Source organism: Salvelinus namaycush, chromosome 3, assembly GCF_016432855.1.
Source record: "Salvelinus namaycush isolate Seneca chromosome 3, SaNama_1.0, whole genome shotgun sequence".
Classification (NCBI taxonomy): Eukaryota; Metazoa; Chordata; class Actinopteri; order Salmoniformes; family Salmonidae; genus Salvelinus; species Salvelinus namaycush.
In genome coordinates, this window is record NC_052309.1 from 85,760,795 (window position 1) to 85,780,258 (window position 19,464).

At 40.8% G+C, this 19,464-nt stretch overlaps 1 protein-coding gene across 1 annotated transcript; it reads left to right on the plus strand.

The window, feature by feature from the left end:
* Positions 1-4,781, plus strand: LOC120041577 (metalloproteinase inhibitor 2-like). The gene is made up of 5 exons (XM_038986451.1): positions 1-231; positions 2,455-2,525; positions 3,413-3,515; positions 4,336-4,460; positions 4,611-4,781. The coding sequence occupies exons 1-5, from the start codon at positions 102-104 to the stop codon at positions 4,779-4,781; spliced, it is 600 nt and encodes a 199-aa protein (XP_038842379.1). The 5' UTR covers positions 1-101.
* The last annotated feature ends 14,683 nt before the right edge of the window (positions 4,782-19,464 follow it).

Genomic DNA, 19,464 nt, shown 5'->3' on the forward strand with positions numbered 1-19,464 from the left:
TCTGGGAACATCTTTGAATGTTCTAGTGTAGTTTACAATACAACTGTTCTTTAGCTTCTGGAGTAAACATTTTATCTTACGCTATAGATATATTTTCCAAAATGACTTGGTCTGTAAGCAGTTGTTTCATCACTCTGGTCGTTTTGTTCCTTTGGCGGATCGAAGACATTGCAGAAGCTTGCAAATGCGCTCCTGTGCATCTTCAACAGGCTTTTTGCAGCGCAGACGTCGGTAAGGCAACTTTGGCAATATTTCTGACTTCTCAGGTTCTCAACTCCGGTCCTCGAGTTACTCCAACGGTACACATTTTTATTGTAACCCTGGACAAGAGCACCTGATTCAACTAATCATCAGGCCCTCAATGAGTTGAATCAGGTGTTTTTGTCCGGGGACACAACAAAATATGTGCTGTTGTGTGTGTACTCGAAGGCTGGAGTTGGCAACCACTGGGCTGCTATACTGTATCAATGCGCAACATGCAAACATTTGAAGAATCCTGTGGTCGTTCTAATATTAATAACCATGACATAAACATGATCATTGTATTTACATAAGTAGGCAACAGTAAGATGGGCTACAGCCAGGGCTCCAACCCTGTTCCCGGAGAGCTGCCATCCTGTAGGTTTTTGAGCCAACCCTAATCTGCACACCTGATTCTAATAATTAGCTGGTTGATGAACTGAATCAGGTTCGTTACAACTGGGTTTGGATTGAAAACCTGCAGGAGGGTAGCTCTCCAGGAACAGGGTTGGAGAGCCCTGGCTGAGACCTCTGCTACACCAAGTGTTATTTGCCTCTAGGCCTACACATAATGCCTACAGTGTATGTATATAGACCAAAATTAAGTTAATATGTTATCTTCCTACATTTAACCCAAGGCACTCAGTTGTAGTGTAGACTTTGTAGTGTATACTATTTTATTTATATAAAATAGTGGTAGGCTACAGATGCCATATCTTAATTTGAGCCAGTTTCACACATCAGGAAAATAATCCTGGAGCAATGTGTATTGTTATGCGGCGTATAATGAATGGATTTTTGTTGTTGTAGGGTTTGATATATTCTTCATTGGGGCAAATCAAGTCTGGCATTTAAGTGGAAATGAATTACTTAGTTGGCTTTTTAAACCTTGAATACACTACAAGTTTGCAGTTCCTGCAACGGGATGATTAAATTAAGATTTGGCAATTGTATATTACTATTATTGGTCAGTTAATTTCTTTCACAGTTAATTTCTTATGTGCTCCTTAAAAGGAATGTTCTCAACCTGAATTGTACTTGAATTAAGGAAACACATATATTCTGCACAACCGTGGGCTGTGGCTCCATCTTGAGGTCTGAAACATCTGCCACATGTGGATTTTGGAGTGTAATGTCCCATAGTTGGTACAGCTCTTAGTAAAAACCTTTTCTACTGTAGTTTCATTAGTTCAGGATGGCTGCAAAACAAACTGTAATTCCAGTGATGAAGCAACAAGTACATCTATGTGGTGTACTGGTCCTAATGATGATGATAGACAGCTGTGGAATAGAGGGAACTTAACATTACAGGAGTAGTTCATCTGTTTGGCAAGGATGAATCGCTTGAATATCTTCTGAATCAGACTGAAGTGAAGAGGTTGTTGCTGTCAGCACCTTCTACCCAGACAGGTGGGCAGAGGAGGAGCATGTGTCATAAGGTCTGTGTGATGGTGCCTAAGCAGGCCAGGAATATTCCCCTCTGATTACAGCTGATGGGACGCTCATGTGCCTCAGTCTTCCTACCAGCACCTGGTTGGCACCTGAACATCTGTAGACCAGACAGGGCAGCATAGTTAAACCAGGCGTGTTGAATTAAAGACAGGGCAGCATAGTTAAACCAGGCGTGTTGAATTAAAGACAGGGCAGCATAGTTAAACCAGGCGTGTTGAATTAAAGACAGGGCAGCATGGTTAAACCAGGCGTGTTGAATTAAAGACAGGGCAGCATGGTTAAACCAGGCGTGTTGAATTAAAGACAGGGCAGCATGGTTAAACCAGGCGTGTTGAATTAAAGACAGGGCAGCATGGTTAAACCAGGCGTGTTGAATTAAAGACAGGGCAGCATGGTTAAACCAGGCGTGTTGAATTAAAGACAGGGCAGCATGGTTAAACCAGGCGTGTTGAATTAAAGGCAGGGCAGCATGGTTAAACCAGGCGTGTTGAATTAAAGGCAGGGCACCATGGTTAAACCAGGCGTGTTGAATTAAAAGCAGACGACCAGAGCTAGAAATCTAGGATCTGGAGGGAAAATGGACTCGTCTGTTTAGGCCAAACAGTGTGAACTTATGCGCAAACATTTTTAAGACTGTAATATCTTGGGTCTGTGTCGCTTTCTACGTTCTCTTAGATCTCATAACACCCTTAAATTGTCAGTGTCTAACTGACCATTAAAAGGAAAATCGTTTGTCAGTTAAACCACGTTTCTCTCTTCCAGTGATCAGGGCAAAGGTGGTTGGAGTGGAAGTTGTGTCTGGTAACACCAAGTATGACATCCAACAGATCAAGGTATGATCAGCCTTTTTATTAAGTGGTTGTTCCTTCCTGCACTGAACATTGAAGCCCCCTGAACCCCAGTCTGACAGCTGGTCCCAGTTCTCTCCTTTCCCCTGGGCTCCATCCCTTCAGTGTTTGCAGATCTGGGTTGGCATAAACGGTGTAGTTGTGGAGCTTCCACCATATGAAAAGGAGCTTCTGTAGAAATGGCTCATGCCTCTTGCTGGAAAGCACATTATTCAGTTGACGTTCCTACCAGTCCTAGACTATGGTGACATCATCTATGGCTGCCATTTCATCAAAGCTTTTAAATGCAGTTCATCATAATGCACATTATTACTGGTGATGGGGGTTTGGTACTCATCACTGTATTCTCTACCAGGAAGTTGGCTGGCTCTTTGTCACGTTGGTGGATAAATTGCCAGATTTTTATTTATAAATCCCTTTTACTAAAACTCTCACTGTACCTAACATTATTACCCACCTTTAGACATTATAGTTACAGCCTGTCTCAGATCAGGGATGTTTAACTCTGGATATTCCATTTGTCGCTACTGAGTTGGATGAATCTGCCTGAAATATTTTTGCCGAATGATATTCAAAATGTTCTAAATGTGACGTTTATTTGCCTTTAGGGCGACTCAGAATTGATTTTGACTGTTCTGCTTACATTTTGTGTGTGTTTCTGAAATTCGGGGGTCTGTAAAAAAAAAAATTACACCCTGATTAAAAATGAAGGTTAGATTAAGCAATATTTTTTGATCTGCAAACATCAGGCTGAGGGAATAGGGAAGGAATTAGGAACGACTGACAGTGCCTGAGAGCTGCAGTCGGTTAGGTTCAAAACTGTATATGTAGATGTTTGACAGATCCTTTGTTCTCTCCTTGTGATTGGCTAGATGTTCAAAGGTCCTGACCGGGTTATCCACGCCGTCTTCACTTCATCCTCTTCAGCCTCGTGCGGTGTGACCCTGGAAATCAACAAGGAGTATCTCTTCACGGGTGCGGTTCTCACTACGTTACCCAAGTTCATTGCTAGCGCCGGTTACACTGCTCAACCTGTGCTTGCAGCATCATGGCCTATTCTAAACTATTGACTTCATCTTGTACAAGAAATCAAGTGCTTTAGAATAAATCCTTTTTTAAAAACCTTTATTTAACTTGGTAAGTCAGTTAAACAAATTCTTGTTTGCAATGACGGCCAAACCCTGACGACGCTGGGCCAACTGTGCGCCGCCCTATGGGACTCCCAATCACGTCCGGATGTGATACAGCCTGGCTCTTACATTTACATTACATTTAAGTCATTTAGCAGACGCTGTTATCCAGAGCGACTTACATTTTTAACCTTTTTTTTATTTAACTAGGCAAGTCAGTTAAGAACAAACTCTTATTTTCAATGACGGCCTAGGAACAGTGGGTTAACTGCCTTGTTCAGGGGCAGAACGACAGAGCTTGTCAGCTCGGGGATTTGAACTTGCAACCTTTCGGTTACTAGCCCGGGGCGGCAGGCTACCCTGCCGCCCCGCCTCTTCAAGTTACACTTTATAATGTTATGAATTTAAATGTTAATGCTTATAAATGTTTACAACTAATGCATCGCTTATTTATGATAAATTCTAGTGTTCCAGGCTGCATCGGTATGTCTTCCTGCTCCAGGGTAAAGTTACCCCCAGGGACAGATCTAGGATCTGTTTCCCCCTCCCCATTCCTATTCTTAACCATTTGTGGGGGGAAAAAGAGGAAATGGATCTAAGATCAGCATCTGGGGTTAACTTCTACCCCACAGGTTGTTGACTCACTGTCTTCTCTCTGTCTCCAGGCAGGATGAGTACTGATGGCAGTATGCATTTAGTCATGTGTGACTTTATTCAATACTGGGAGGACTTGAATGGCACACAAAAGAAGAGCTTGACTCAACGCTACCAAAGCGGCTGCGATTGCACGGTGTGTGTGACAGGAATTATAGTCAAATTACTTTACACCACTTTTGTTAAATGTTTACCTTGTCACATTGGCTAAACACAAGAGCTAGATTATTGGGGTAATGATCAGTCAGTGATCTGGATCTTTCTCTCTCCCTGCTCTGATCTACAGATCATCCGCTGCTCTTCCCTCCCCTGTCCCGTCAGCGCCCCAGATGAGTGCCTTTGGACAGACTTGTTGTTGGCCGATGGCCAAAGCGGACCCCAGGCCAAGTACTCTGCCTGTCTCAAGGGGCGTGATTGGTCCTGTGCCTGGTACAGGATGGCTCCATCCAATAAGTAGTTCCTGGATATTGAAGACTCCTAAACTCTACAGGCCTTCCACTCACTGCTCAGTGGCTAAATATGCCTGCAATTTAAAAGCTGGTCACTTCTTGTGCAATAGAAATAAACTACTCCTCAAATATAGTGCTCTAAGTATTCATTTCTTGTGCCATTCATCTGTTTTTAAACTGGAACCAAAGGTGTTATTGAAAATCAAAAGTGATCTCTCTGTTGTTTCTGACTAGAACATTTTTCCTGAAATACCATCCTAAAGCCTGGGGCATGTTCAGCTAGGCACAATATTGTAGAATGAATGTTATATACATAGTCTTCCATGACAAAGAAATGCAGGTGTGGTCCCCTTCTGCACGTTGAATGCATTTTAATGAAATTGCTGAGAACACTCACACTTGCTGACCAAAAGATTGTCTGAGTTTTCAGAACATTTATCTTAAATCGTCTCTTTAAATTGTTCAATATTTTCTCAGACTCACTACCCACTGGGCAATGTCTTTGAAAACTTTTAGCTTCAAAGTGAAACTAATTTTGGATTTATGAAGTTAAATCTTTTACCTAAATCCTTTATTTGATATTTAGACGTTGAACTGACATCTGTGCCGAGTGGGTAGACTACATGGATAACCGTTCAGAATGTTTTTGAAAGCTTTGTAATGTATTTAACTAGGTGAGCCAGTTAAGAACACATTCTTAATTACAATGATGGCCTAACCCGGACAATGCTGGGCCAATTGTGCACCACCCAATCACGGCCAGTTGTGAATCAGCCTGGAATCAAACTAGTGTCTGTAGTGACTTCTCTAGCACAGATGCAGTGCCTTTAGACCGCTGTGCCACTTGTCCCAATACATGCATATACGTCAACTTTTCAGCACCAATTGGTAATATGCAAATACTCAATTGTATATTTAAGGTTTGGAAAGTTTTTAATAGTAAACTGGTTTAGACTATATTGGTGAAATAAAAATACTGTTCTGGATTGACTGACCATGTCTAAAAGTAATGGACTATCGTTTCTCTTATTTGAGCTGTCCTTGCAATAATATGGACTTGGTCTTTTACCAAATAGATATCTTCTGTATACCACGCCTACCTTGTCACAACTGATTGGCTCAAACGCATTAAGATGGAAAGAAATTCCACATTAACTTTTTAGGCACACCTGTTAATTGAAATACATTCCAGGTGACTACCTCATGAAGCTGGTTGAGAGAATGCCAAGAGTGTGCAAAGCTGTCATCAAGGCAAAGGGTGGCTACTTCGAAGGATCTCAAATATATTTGTTTAATGCTTTTTTTGGTTACTACATGATTCCATATGTGCTATTTCATAGTTTTGATGTCTTCACTATTCTACAATGTAGAAAATAGTAAAAATAAAGAAAAACCCTGGAATTAGTAGGTGTGTCCAAACTTGACTGGTACTGTACATCTGTCCAAATGAAAGATAGCCAGCTATATGTTAACTCAAAATTGTCCAAACCGAAACGGTCACACCTGCAACAATTGACACCATAGATATATATATACTGAGTATACCAAACATTAGGAACACCTGCCTAAATTTGATTTGCACCCCCCTTTTTCCCCCCTCAGAACAGCCTCAATTCATGTGGGCTTGGACTCTACTAGGTGTCAAAAGCGTTCCACAGGGATGCTGGCCCATGTTGACTCCAATGCTTCCCACAGTTGTGTCAAGTTGACTGGGTGTCTTTTGGGAGGTGGACCATTCTTGATGCACACGGGAAACTGTTGAGCATTAAAAACCCAGGAGTGTTGCAGTTCTTGACACAAACCGGTGCGCCTGGCACCTACTACCATACCCAGTGTAGAGTATTGAGATGCATAGGCAGCAGGGGGGGTTCCAACCCTCCAAGAGCCCAAACATTGAAATGTATTCTGTTCATTCTTATGCACAATGCTATGTTCCTGTGCTAATCGAATTAGGAAACTGACGATGTCTTGCAAACTGGTTGTTATACAATTGCCATATTTAGCCAGTTGGATTATTATTTTATTAGCACAGGAGTGGTAAAAGTGCCTCACTGGGTTGAATTCACTATAACTGCTTTATTCAATTGAATGGCTTATCTGCTTATCTCACTACGGACAAAAATATTAAATTTCTCTACAAAGTAGATGGTAAACCTGGTTGATTTGGTTCACAGTGCAGGTTAGCGTTTCTCGTCAATCTTGTACTGGAGTCCACATTGCAGATGGACACAGGTATAAAATCAGATTTTAAACTTCACTTTCACCATACTGCTAACCTTAAATTAAGACAAAAAAGCACATGTTCCTTAATGAATTGTTATAACTTCGACTGTGCAGCTGGCCTCAGGGGAAATGGCCCAGGTCTGCCTCCAGGACAAGACTCATGACAAACATCAACCTGTTCAGTGTAATGTTAACAGTGGGTATTCACCACCCCTTGGACTTTTCTCACATTTTGTTAGCGGGATTGAAATAGATTTTTTAAATATTGGGATCCCCAAAAAATGCATACAAATTAACAAAAAATAGTTGTACAGTATTAACCGCCTTTTAGGCAAGCCTAAATTAGGTTAAGGAAAAGCATTTGGCTTAATAAATCACATAAATGACATGTACTGAAATAGTAGTTTACATGACTTTTGAGTGACTACCCTTCCTCTGTTCCTTATACATCTGCAAGGTTCCTCAAAGACCAGGGAGCTTTTTGAAAGGCTTATAAAGAAGGGCAGTGATTGGTAGATGGGAAACAAAGTTAACAATTATGCTGTGGATTATGTATAACACTACCCAGACATAAAAGATAGTCGTCTGCCTGAACTGAGCTGCAGGACAGGAAGGAAACTACTCAGGGGTGTCACCACGAGTCCATTTGGGGATTTTAAAATGGCTACGGACTTCAATGGCTGTGATGGGAGAAAACTGAGGATGGATCAACATCGTAGTGACTCTACAATAATGACCTAAATGACAGTGAAAATAAAATTATTCCAAAACATGCATCTTGTATGCAACAAGGCACTAAAGTAATACTGCAAAAAACATCTTGAATTAATAGACTTTTTGGTTTAAATGCAATACATTATGTTTGGGACAAATCCAACAACATATCACTGAGTAACTGCCTCCTTATTTTCAAGCATGGGGTGGCTGCATCATGGTATGTGTATCCTTGACCTTGGCAAAGACTGGGGAGTTTTTCAGGATAAAAAGATACAGGATGGAGCTAAGCACAGGCAAAATCCTAAAGGAAAACCTGCTTCAGTCTGCTTACACCAGACACTGGGAGAGGAATGCACCTTTCAGAAATACAATAATCTACAAAGTTCCTGGCTGGTCACGTTAGTTTTGACTGAAATGTCCTTGAAAATTGCTATTGAGCCATGATCCCCAACACTTTGACAGAGCTTGAAGATTTCTGAAAAGAATATTGGGCAAATATTGCCCAAACCAGGTGTGCAAAGCTCTTAGAGACTTAGGGCTCTGTTCAATCAGATCCTCTTCAGCCAACATCCACATAGCAGTTGTTTTGGCGGTGTCTGAGGTGGAACTGTGTTAGAGCTGTCAAATCCACAAGCGGCTCCTGGAATTATAGCTGAAACAGATATTGCCGTTGACTGCACAGAGTTGCATTAACTTCTAGTTGCACACAATCCCGGATCCGGGAGCACCCCCATCAGTAAAAAAGCTGACTAGCATAGCCTAGCATAGCGTCACAAGTAAATACTAGCATCTAAATATCATTAAATCACAAGTCCAAGACACCAGATGAAAGATACACATCTTGTGAATCCAGCCATCATTTCTGATTTTTTAAATGTTTTACAGGGAAGACACAATATGTAAATCTATTAGCTAACCACGATAGCAAAAGACACAACTTTTTTTTCCCACCATTTTTTTCCTGCATAGGTAGCTATCACAATTTCGACCAAATAAAGATATAAATAGCCACTAACCAAGAAACAACTTCATCAGATGACAGTCTGATAACATATTTATTGTATAGCATATGTTTTGTTCGAAAAATGTGCATATTTCAGGTATAAATCACAGTTCTACATTGCAGCTGCAATCTGAAATAGTGCCGAAGCAGCCAGAATAATTACAGAGACCAACGTCAAATACCTAAATACTCATCATAAAACATTTCTGAAAAATACACAGCATACAGCAAATGAAAGACCAACATCTTGTGAATCCAGCCAATATTTCAGATTTTTAAAGTGTTTTACAGCGAAAACACAATATAGCATTATATTAGCTTACCACAATAGCCAGAAACACAAGCCGTTTACCAGCAGCAAAGGTTAGCGATCCTAACAAACCAGCAAAAGATATATAATTTTTGCCTAACCTTCATATACTTCATCAGATGACAGTCCTGTAACATCATATTACACAATGCATATAGGATTTGTTCGAAAATGTGCATATTTAACGGCACAAATCGTGGTTATACAATGTGAATTGTAGCCAAACTTGAAGCAATCTGTCCGGCGCCATCTTGGAGAGGCACCTAATCTAATCGATAACTAATCGTAAACTTGACTAAAAAATACAGGTTGGACAGCAAATGAAAGATACATTAGTTCTTAATGCAACCGCTGTGTTAGATTTTTAAAATTAACGTTACTCGACATACAGCGTGCGTTACAGCGAGACCATGCCGAAATTAATGGCGGACTAATAATTTAACATTTTTCCACAGAAATACGAATTAACATCATAAATATCTCTTACTTTTTGATGAGCTTCCATCAGAATCTTGGGCAAGTGGTCCTTTGTCCAGAACAATCGTCTTTTGGTTGAAAGATGTCCTCTACTCCTGTAGAATTAGCTGCTAACGCCAGCGATGTACCGGAGAGGTGCCCAACTCGCGATAACGCCTGACAAAGAAACTCCAGAAAATCGCAATAAACTGATATAAACTGCTATTATTCGGTTTAAATTAACTACCTTATGAAGTTTTTAAGACAAAAAACAAATTAAATCAGAGCCGGAGATATAGAACTGCTAAACCGAAAGCTTTTCAGGACGCCATGCTGGTGTCCCTCCTGCGTCAGGCCCCGCGTCGAAAAGGTTGGTCCTTCCGTTCCAAGAGGCTTTATACTCCCCCAGATGGTGCTATCCACTCCATTCAAAGTCTCACCGCTTACTGACATCTAGGGGAAGGCGTATGCAGTGCATGTAGCCCCATAGCTTACAAGGGAATTTATAAACCGACCCTGGAACAGAGACCTCGATTTCAGAAATCTCACTTCTTGACAGGAAGTGTGCTGCAGAATGAGTTCTGTTTCACTCAGAGAAAAAATTCAAACGGTTTTAGAAACTAGAGAGTGTTTTCTATCCAATAGTAATAATAATATGCATATTGTACGAGCAAGAATTGAGTACGAGGCAGTTTAATTTGGGAACGAATTTTTTACAAAGTGCAAATAGCACCCCCTATTGACAAAAGGTTTTAAGAGAAAACCCATGCAACCTTGTTTAAGTTTGAAGCACCCCAAAATAGCTCACTATAAAGAACACGTTGCCTATAAAAAAAATGATATTACTACCATTACTACTGCCATCACTACCAATACTACTACTTCACAATAAATACTTCTAGACTAACAAGCACACCACATTTACTTCAGTAAATGTCCTTATCTAGTTTTTTTAATACATTTCATAGGTGACCTGATTAGACAGACTCTGTTCTCATTATGGCCCATATAAAACCGTTTTGCAACTGATTAATCATGGTCATACCCTACACAGAGATTGATAAGGTCTGAAAGGGACTTTCCCATCGGCCAAGCCTGCAGTCTTTCTTGGTTAACTGTTGATTTTGGTAACTTGCCTGAAAGTTGTTGTTTACACACAGAAATGCCAGAACCTGTCGGTCTCTTAATTAAACAACAGGAAAGAAGATGAAAAATATATTTTTCTCACAATGTGTAGCACTACCTAGCATGCTTGCTAGTTTGTTATCACCCACATGAGGGCGAAGCTGGTGTGGTTAGGCTGGTTAGTTATCGCTAAATAGTGTATCTCGGCCGAAGTAATAGGATAAATGTGTCTCAGCTCTGCTTGCCCTGACTAAAAGTTACACTTCCAGTGTAGCAGGCTTTAAAATAAAACGTATTTTGTGACGCCCCTACTGGAATTCTTTGCAGTTTGGTTGTTTTCTGTTAAAAATTCCCTGCCTAATGGGACAACAACAGAGCAGACTAAACTTGCCTAGCTGCCATAAATGCCATAAATTGTCCATCTTTCACTTTAAAAAAGAGTATAAACCAGAAAGATCAGTTTTAGGCTATGCCTACTGGAATTCCTTACAATTGTGTGGTTTTCTGTAGAAAAAAACACTTGGGTCAACTCTAACCCTGTAAGCCTTAAAGTCCCTGCATCAGCTCTTGGACCAACAGCTTCTACCCCCAAGTCATAAAACTGCTTCATAGGCATAAGACTACTAAATAGTAAATTAATTGGTGACTCGGACTACATGCATTGACCCTATCTTACAATTACTATATGCACACCCACACGACTCTACAGTAAATACACACACTTTTACACTCATCATATGCTGCTGCTACTCTGCTCTTTATTTGACTATTATTATTATCTATCCTGATGCCTAGTCACATTACCCTGTCTTCATGTATGTACATAAATACCTCGTACCTCTGCACATTGATCTGGTACTAGTACCCCTGTATATAGCTCCATTCTTGTGTATTTTATTCCTTTTGTGTTACTATTTTCATTAAAATAGTTTTACTCTGTTTTGTTGGGAAGGGCTCGTAAGCAAGCATTTCACGGTAAAATTGATCCCCGTTGTATTCAGCTCATGTGACGAATAACATTTGATTTGACTTGAAATGAATAGGAGTGTCTCACGCTCGGCAAAAGTATTTAGAGTATTTAGCAGCTCCTCTTCCTGGGGTCCAAACAGGAACAAAACAATTACATCACAACAAAACAACACCCTACATCATAAATAAACCAATACATCATACAATAAATGACTACGTTATTACTCTAATATTACACATTTACAATATAAAATGTACATTACTACAATCTTAGTGTGTGTGTGTGTGAGAGAGAGAGAGTGTGTGTGTGTGCATGTGTGTCCTCACAGCACGTCAATACCTCTCACAAACACAAGTTGTGATGCAGTCAATCTCTCCTCTACTTTGAGCCAGGAGAGATTGACAAGCACGTTATTGATATTAGCCCTCTGTGTACATTTAAGGGCCAGCCACACTGCTCTGTTCTGGGCCAACTGTAATTTGCCTATGTCCTTCTTTGTAAACTTGAGCATATCACTGGGCAGTAGTCCAGGTGTGATAAAACTAGGGCCTGTAGGACTTGTTTTGTTGATGTGATATCAAGAAAGCAGAGCACCCCTTTATCAAGGTCAGACCTCTCCCCATATAGCTACTGTTGCATCAATATGTTTTGACCATTTCAGATTCCAATCTATGGTTACACCAAGCAGTTTAGACTCCTCAACTTGCTCAATTGCCACAATATTCATGACAAGATTTAGATGAGGTTTAGGGTTTTAGATGAGGTTTAGGGTTTTAGATGAGGTTCAGGGTTTTAGATGAGGTTTAGGGTTTTAGATGAGGTTTAGGGTTTTAGATGAGGTTCAGGGTTTTAGATCAGGTTCAGGTTCAGGTTTTAGATGAGGTTTAGGGTTTTAGATGAGGTTTAGGATTTTAGATGAGGTTCAGGGTTTTAGATGAGGTTTAGTGTTTTAGATAAGGTTTATGGTTTTAGATCAGGTTCAGGGTTTTAGATGAGGTTTAGGGTTTTAGATGAGGTTCAGGGTTTTAGATGAGGTTTAGGGTTTTAGATGAGGTTGAGGGTTTTAGATGAGGTTTAGGGTTTTAGATGAGGTTGAGGGTTTTAGATGAGGTTTAGTTCTACCTGGTTTATGTTAGAGAGGCATCCATTAAAGAACAGCCTGTGTTCTATTAGATAGGTAACTCTCAATCCACGAAATGGCAGATAATGCAAAGACATAACACATATGTTTTTTATAACACCAGACTGATTGATAATGTAATAAGCTGCACTGGTCAACCAAAACAGCTCCCACAATCTTCTTATTATCCATTTATTTCAGCCAATCATCATTAATTTGTTTCAGTGCCGTACATGTCGAGTGCCCTTCCCTATAAGCATGCGGGAACTAAAAGGAGCATCTTGGTTTCAAGGTCCGAGCTTTGAGAGAAGAATCATCGTGAGGTATCAGTCAGTCACATGCAGGAACCAATGTTAATAAGAGATAATGAATAATGTCAATCATGCTTATATGACATGTTTGTGTAGCATTATATAAGGACTGAAAGGGAATGCCTTAGTTTTCATCAAGCTTGGATTGAGTTTGTGAACCTCTCCGGCTGTGATAATAAAGAGTGATTCATTTAAAATTGACTTCAGGTGTCCCTTCAATTTCCTCCACAATCTTGGCGTCAGTGAAGGTCTGTGAGGGAACACTGGTGGCGCATTCTGTGTGAAAGTGTGAGGGAAATTCCTGTCTGACCAAAGACGACCTGGACCCGCCCAGACCAGACTTTTACTGTGAGGTGCCCAGGGGAAGATACCTGATCCGGCAAACCTCTGAGGGACACGTCTACTGAATTTCAGTAAGTAAATTGTCACGCCCTGACCATAGAGAGCTGTTTATTCTCTATGTTGGTTGGGGCGTGAAAGTGACTAGGGTGGGTTATCTCAGTGATTAATGATCTATGTTGGCCTGGTATGGTTCCCAATCAGAGGTAGCTGTTTATCGTTGTCTCTGATTGTGGATCATATTTAGGCAGCCATTTCCTCATTGTGCTTTGTGGGATCTTGTCTAGGTATAGTTGACTGAGAGCACTACTTTGAGCTTCACATTTAGTTTTTTTCGCTTTATAGTTTTTTCCTTTGAGTTTCTCTTCCAAATAAAAAGGATGGAAACATACCACGCTGCATCTTGGTCCTCTCCTTATAACGATCGCTACAGAAGATCCCAACAACAACGGACCAAGCAGCGTGCCCAGGAGGAAAGCCAGGAGTGGAGGACATCCTGGACGTGAGACGAGATTATGGCAGGAGACAGAAGCCTTCCATGGAAGCAGGCGGAGGCAGCGAGGGAACAACAACGACAACACCGGGGTTCGCGGCCACGACGGAAGCCCGAGAGACATCCCGAATGTATATATCTTTTTTTTTGGGGGGGGGGGGGGGGGGGGGTCTATCAGTGGTCTATCAGTTGATGTCCAATTTCATGAGTGTTGACCGTGTGTGTTATTAGTGGCTTTCAGGTAGCACTCTAATATTGCAATATCTTAGTAATTTGAAGGGTCTAAGGTTTCAATACAAGGCCACATGATGAACAGAGGGATTGAGCCTTGGGACTGATATTAAATGAAAGGCTGCCATCTGGTGTTTTGGGTTAAAGATAAGCCTCCTGTGGACCAGTAGATAAGCCTCCAATGAAAGTGAGTGGTACTCACGGAACTCAGGGTGTAAGGGACACAGTGGAAGCATTTGGGGCAGAGGTATGAATCATTTAATAAGATATGTTTTTGACCCTTTCCAATTATTTTTACTAATTTCGATAGTTTGAATAACTGAAGTAGATCCAAATTGAAGTAGATCCAAGTTGAAGTAGATCCAAATTGAAGTAGATCCAAGTAAATGTTTAAGTACCAAATATTAAGATGATAAGTCAGCACCAACTTTTTGAAGGCCCCAGTGGATTTGTTAAACAACAGGTTTTATTTTTTGACTATTTGATGTCCCAGGGACAGCTAATACAGAACACATGTCAATGCAACCTGATTGTGGTAAGAGCTATGGAAACAATGATTAAACATTGACAGATGCATTTACCTCTGAGTCTACGGATCCCTTGTGTATGTGTGTGTGTTGTTTAATAGATTCACTCCTGTTGATAGAAGTATAACCTTGCCTGTAGATTTGAGCTTTATTATGATGATAGTATTTCCATAAATTAAATTGTGTAAGGGAGAATGTGTGTAACTGATTGACTTACTAGAATGAAGGGTTTGAAAGGATAAACAATCTGGTTTTATGTGTTGATTTAGCTTACTTTAATAGAAGTATTTTGATAGAACCTCATTTGATAGTTTAAGCCATAATTGAATGATTACCTTAAAATATTACAATCGTAACCACATAAGTGGTTATTTTATTGTCTGCAGAGATAGCCTTGAATTGTACACAGCATCTCCTCTCACTCTACCTTGGTTCGTGAAGTTGACTGGGACCTCCTCCTCAGACCAATTGGCAGTACGCCCAGAACATTGCTCTGGGAACCAAAGGAGTATCTCAGTTTCCAGGTCTCAGCTTTGAGAGAAGAAGCCTTTTGAGGTATCACTCAGTCACATGCAGGAACCAATGTTAATAATGAATAATGTAAATGATGCTTGTATGACTTGTTTGTGTAGCAGTATACAAGGACTGAAAGGGAACACCCATGGCAGTGTTTTCATCAAGCTTGGACTGAGTTTGTGAACCTCTCCAGACATCATAATAAAGAGTGATTCATTTAATATTGACATCAGGTGTCCCTGATGTTGAATTTCCACCACACCATGCAAAAAAACTGATATCACTAGCTTGAACAGACAGATTTTTTATTTTTATTTATTTTAATTTTACCGCCTTTTCTCCCCAATTTTCGTGGTATCCAATCGCTAGTAATTACTATCTTGTCTCATCGCTACAACTCCCGTACGGGCTCGGGAGAGACGAAGGTCGAAAGCCATGCGTCCTCCGAAGCACATCCCAACCAAGCCGCACTGCTTCTTAACACAGCGTGCCTCCAACCAGGAAGCCAGCCGCACCAATGTGTCGGAGGAAACACCGTGCACCTGGCCCCCTTGGTTAGCGCGCACTGCGCCCGGCCCGCCACAGGAGTCGCTGGAGCGCGATGAGACAAGGATATCCCTACCGGCCAAACCCTCCCTAACCCGGACGACGCTAGGCCAATTGTGCGTCACCCCACGGACCTCACTATCGCGGCCGGCTGCGACAGAGCCTGGGCGCGAACCCAGAGACTCCGGTGGCGCAGCTAGCGCTGCGATGCAGTGCCCTAGACCACTGCGCCACCCGGGAGTGAACAGACAGATTTTGATTGAGATTTTTGTATTATGCCAATTAGATTTCCGTGGGGCGTGGTCATTGATTCAAAAGTTTTTAAGGTGTAGGCTGCTACAACACGTGTGCCACATCCGACCCACATGACCTGTGATTTCCGTGAATCTGATTGGTCAAAGAGGTGGCACCACTGGTCCCAGAGTGTTTTTTTTCTCCTGCTCTAAAGTTACCCCAAGTTATTATTTTTACTGAAAGCAACAACACTGTAAGGAATTCCAGTAGGCGTAGTCTAAAACAGATATTTCTGGTTCATCCCCATTATTTAAGTGAGACGGACAGTTTATGACATTTATGGCAGCCGGGCAAGTTGAACCTGCTCTGTGGTTGTCCCATTAGGCAGAGTATTTTTTAAACTAAATACAACCAAACTGTAAAATTCACAAAATACATATTTTTTACCTGCTACACTGGAAGTGTAACTTTTAGTCAGGGCGAGCAGAGCGCGAGCCACTTTATCCTGTTACTCCAGCTGAGATACTCTATATAGCAGTAACTCACCTAGCCATGCTAGCTTCACCCTCGTGTGGGTGCTAACAAGCATGCTAAGTAGTGCTAGGTATCAACAGCCATTGTCAACCAGTCAAGTAGGGGTTGGAAAATCTGGTGAGGTTCGATTGGTTACTCGCAAAGCAATATCACCAAATATTTGCTTGATGATCAGCCTTGCCCAACTTTAGTCCCGCCCTGTTCAGCTCCCTCTCCCATGCTTGCATCTCCCAATGGTCCCTGGCCACTGTGCTTCTCACCGCTTTACTTTCATTGAAAATGAATGGGAAGCTAATGTTTCACCATGTGATGCTGTCTCTAGTATATACGCCCTGTCAGACGTGAACTGCACGTTGAAATCTTGAAATCACGCTCTGAAAAGTTTGGATTATGTGTCCGATGTAGCAGGCCATGAAAACAGATTTTTCTGCTTCCTCCCTGTAGTTTAATTAAGGGACGACAAGTTATGGCATTTCTGTATGTAAACAACTATCGGGTAAGTGACCATAGTCTTCGGCAACCACAAAATACTGCTGATTTGGCCGATGGGAAAGTGCCTTTCAGACCTTAAAGTCAATCTCTCTGTGTAGGGTATGACATAGTGATGAATCAGTTGCAGAATGGTTGTATATGGGCTATGGTGACTTTTTCTAATCAGGTCACGTAGGTTTAAACTCCTGGAAAAACTCCTGGCCCTATAGGGAGGATGAAAACCCTATCAAACTGCAGCAACCTTTCTCATATGATTTATAATTTAAAACTGGAATAACAGGGGAGTTTCCCTTACACAGACACAGAGGCAACTGTGATGAGACAATACAACTAACAGGACCAAGCTTGCTTTATGCAGTGTTGCATCATGAAGGTCCAGGGATAGAAATGGACTGTGTCCAAAATCCTTCAATTCTACCCCTGTGTATTCATACCACTTGACTTTTTCCACATTTTGTTATGTTACAGTCTAAATTCAAAATTGATTACATTTATGTTTTTTCTTCACCCATCTACACACAGTACCCCATAATGACAAAGTGAAAACATGTTTTTAGAAATCATTGCAAATTTATTGAAAATGAAATACAGAAATATCTCATTTACATAAGTATTCACACCCCTGAGTCAATACTTTGTAGAAGCAACTTTGGCAGCGATTACAGCTGTGAGTATCTCTGGTTAAGTCTCTAAGAGCTTTCCACACCTGGATTGTACATCATTTACCTATTATTCTTTTCAGCATTTTTCAAGCTCTGTCAAATTTGTTGTTGATCATTGCTAGACCATTTTCAAGTTTTGTCATAGATTTTCGAGCAGATTTAAGTCATAGCTGTAACTCGGCCAATCAGGAACACGCACTTCTTGGTAATAAACTCCAGTGTAGATTTGGCCTTGTGTTTTAGGCTACTTTCCTGCTGAAAGGTGAATTCATCTCCCAGTGTCAGGCGGAAAGCGGACTGGACCAGGTTTTTTTCTAGGATTTTTCCTGCGCATAGCTAAATTTGGTTTCTTTTTTTTATCCTCAGTCCTTAACGATTACAAGCATACCCACAACATAATGCAGTCACCACTATGCTTGAAAATATGTAGAGTGGTACTCAGTAATGTGTTGTATTGGATTTGCCCCAAACATAACACTTTGTATTCAGAACAAAAACTGAATTGCTTTGCCACATTTTTAGCAGTATTACTTTAGTTCTTTTTTGAAAACAGGATGCATGTTTTGGCATATTTTGATTCTGTACAGGCTTCCTTCTTTTCACTCTGTCAATTAGATTAATATTGTGGAGTAACTACAATGTTGTTGACCCATCCTCAGTTTTCTCCTATCACAGCCATTAAACTCTGTTACTGTTTAAAAGTCACCACTGGCCTAATAGTGATTAAAGTCACCACTAGCCTAATAGTGAAATCCCTGAGCGGTTTTCTTCCTCTCTCAGTTAGGAAAGACGCCTGTATCTTTGTAGTGACTGGGTGTATTGATACACCACCCAAAGTGTATTTAATAACTTCACCATGTTAAAAGGGAGATTCAATGTCTGCTTTTTCACCCATCTACCAATAGGTGCCCTTCTTTGCGATTCATTGGAATACCTCCCTGGTCTTTGTGGTTGAATCTGTCTTTGAAATTCACTGTTTGACTGTGGGGCCTTACAGATAATTGTATGTATGGAGTACAGAGATGAGGTAGTCATTCAAAAATCATGTTAAACACTATTATTGCACACAAAGTGAGTCCATGCAACTTATTATATGACTTGTTAAGCACATTTGTACTACTGAACTCAGGTTTGTTGGCTGCGCCCACTAATTGTCCACACCTGATCTTAATGAGTGCTTGTTTCCTTTGAAATGGGTGTGTTTGAATAGACTCATATTAACAGCGTTGTATGACTTAGCATGCTAGCTCCATCCTGGTGGCACAGTGGACTAATTCCATGGATAGAGAACAGAAGATTCCACAACAAAAAAATGAATGCCTAAACAAATTAATTTCCATGTGTCCTATCTGTGCTTAGAGTTGAAAACAGTCAACCCAAACTAAGCTAGCAGTATTATTAAAAGTCTTATTTGAAACATGTTCTCAGAATGTTATTGAATTATCTTCAAATAACCTATCATTTCTGTTTTCAGGACATTAATAAAACTTCCCAGGAAAACGTTCAGGGAACCATAGTAAAACGTTCTCAGAACCTCCCTGCAACCTAAAAATAAATGTTCCCGGAAACAGGTGAAGTTCACATTTCAGCTCTCAGGATGTTTAAAAAACAATATGTTTTACCAGTCAGGAAACTGATGGCTTTGTTCCCAGAACAAATAGGAAAACAAAAACCTGTATTCCCACAACTTCCAAGGAACCAAATGTGCTAGCTGGGAGGCTTTCAAAAGGCCCTACAAACAAACAGATTATAATTTTGGTGTGCAATAGAATTGTGTCTTTGGAGCATTCAAATGTATGTTCCGTAGCAATTTTTCTTCACAATATGACGCAGATAGGCTCATTCTGTTCAAGACAACCCAGGCTATAACGCATGTCATCAT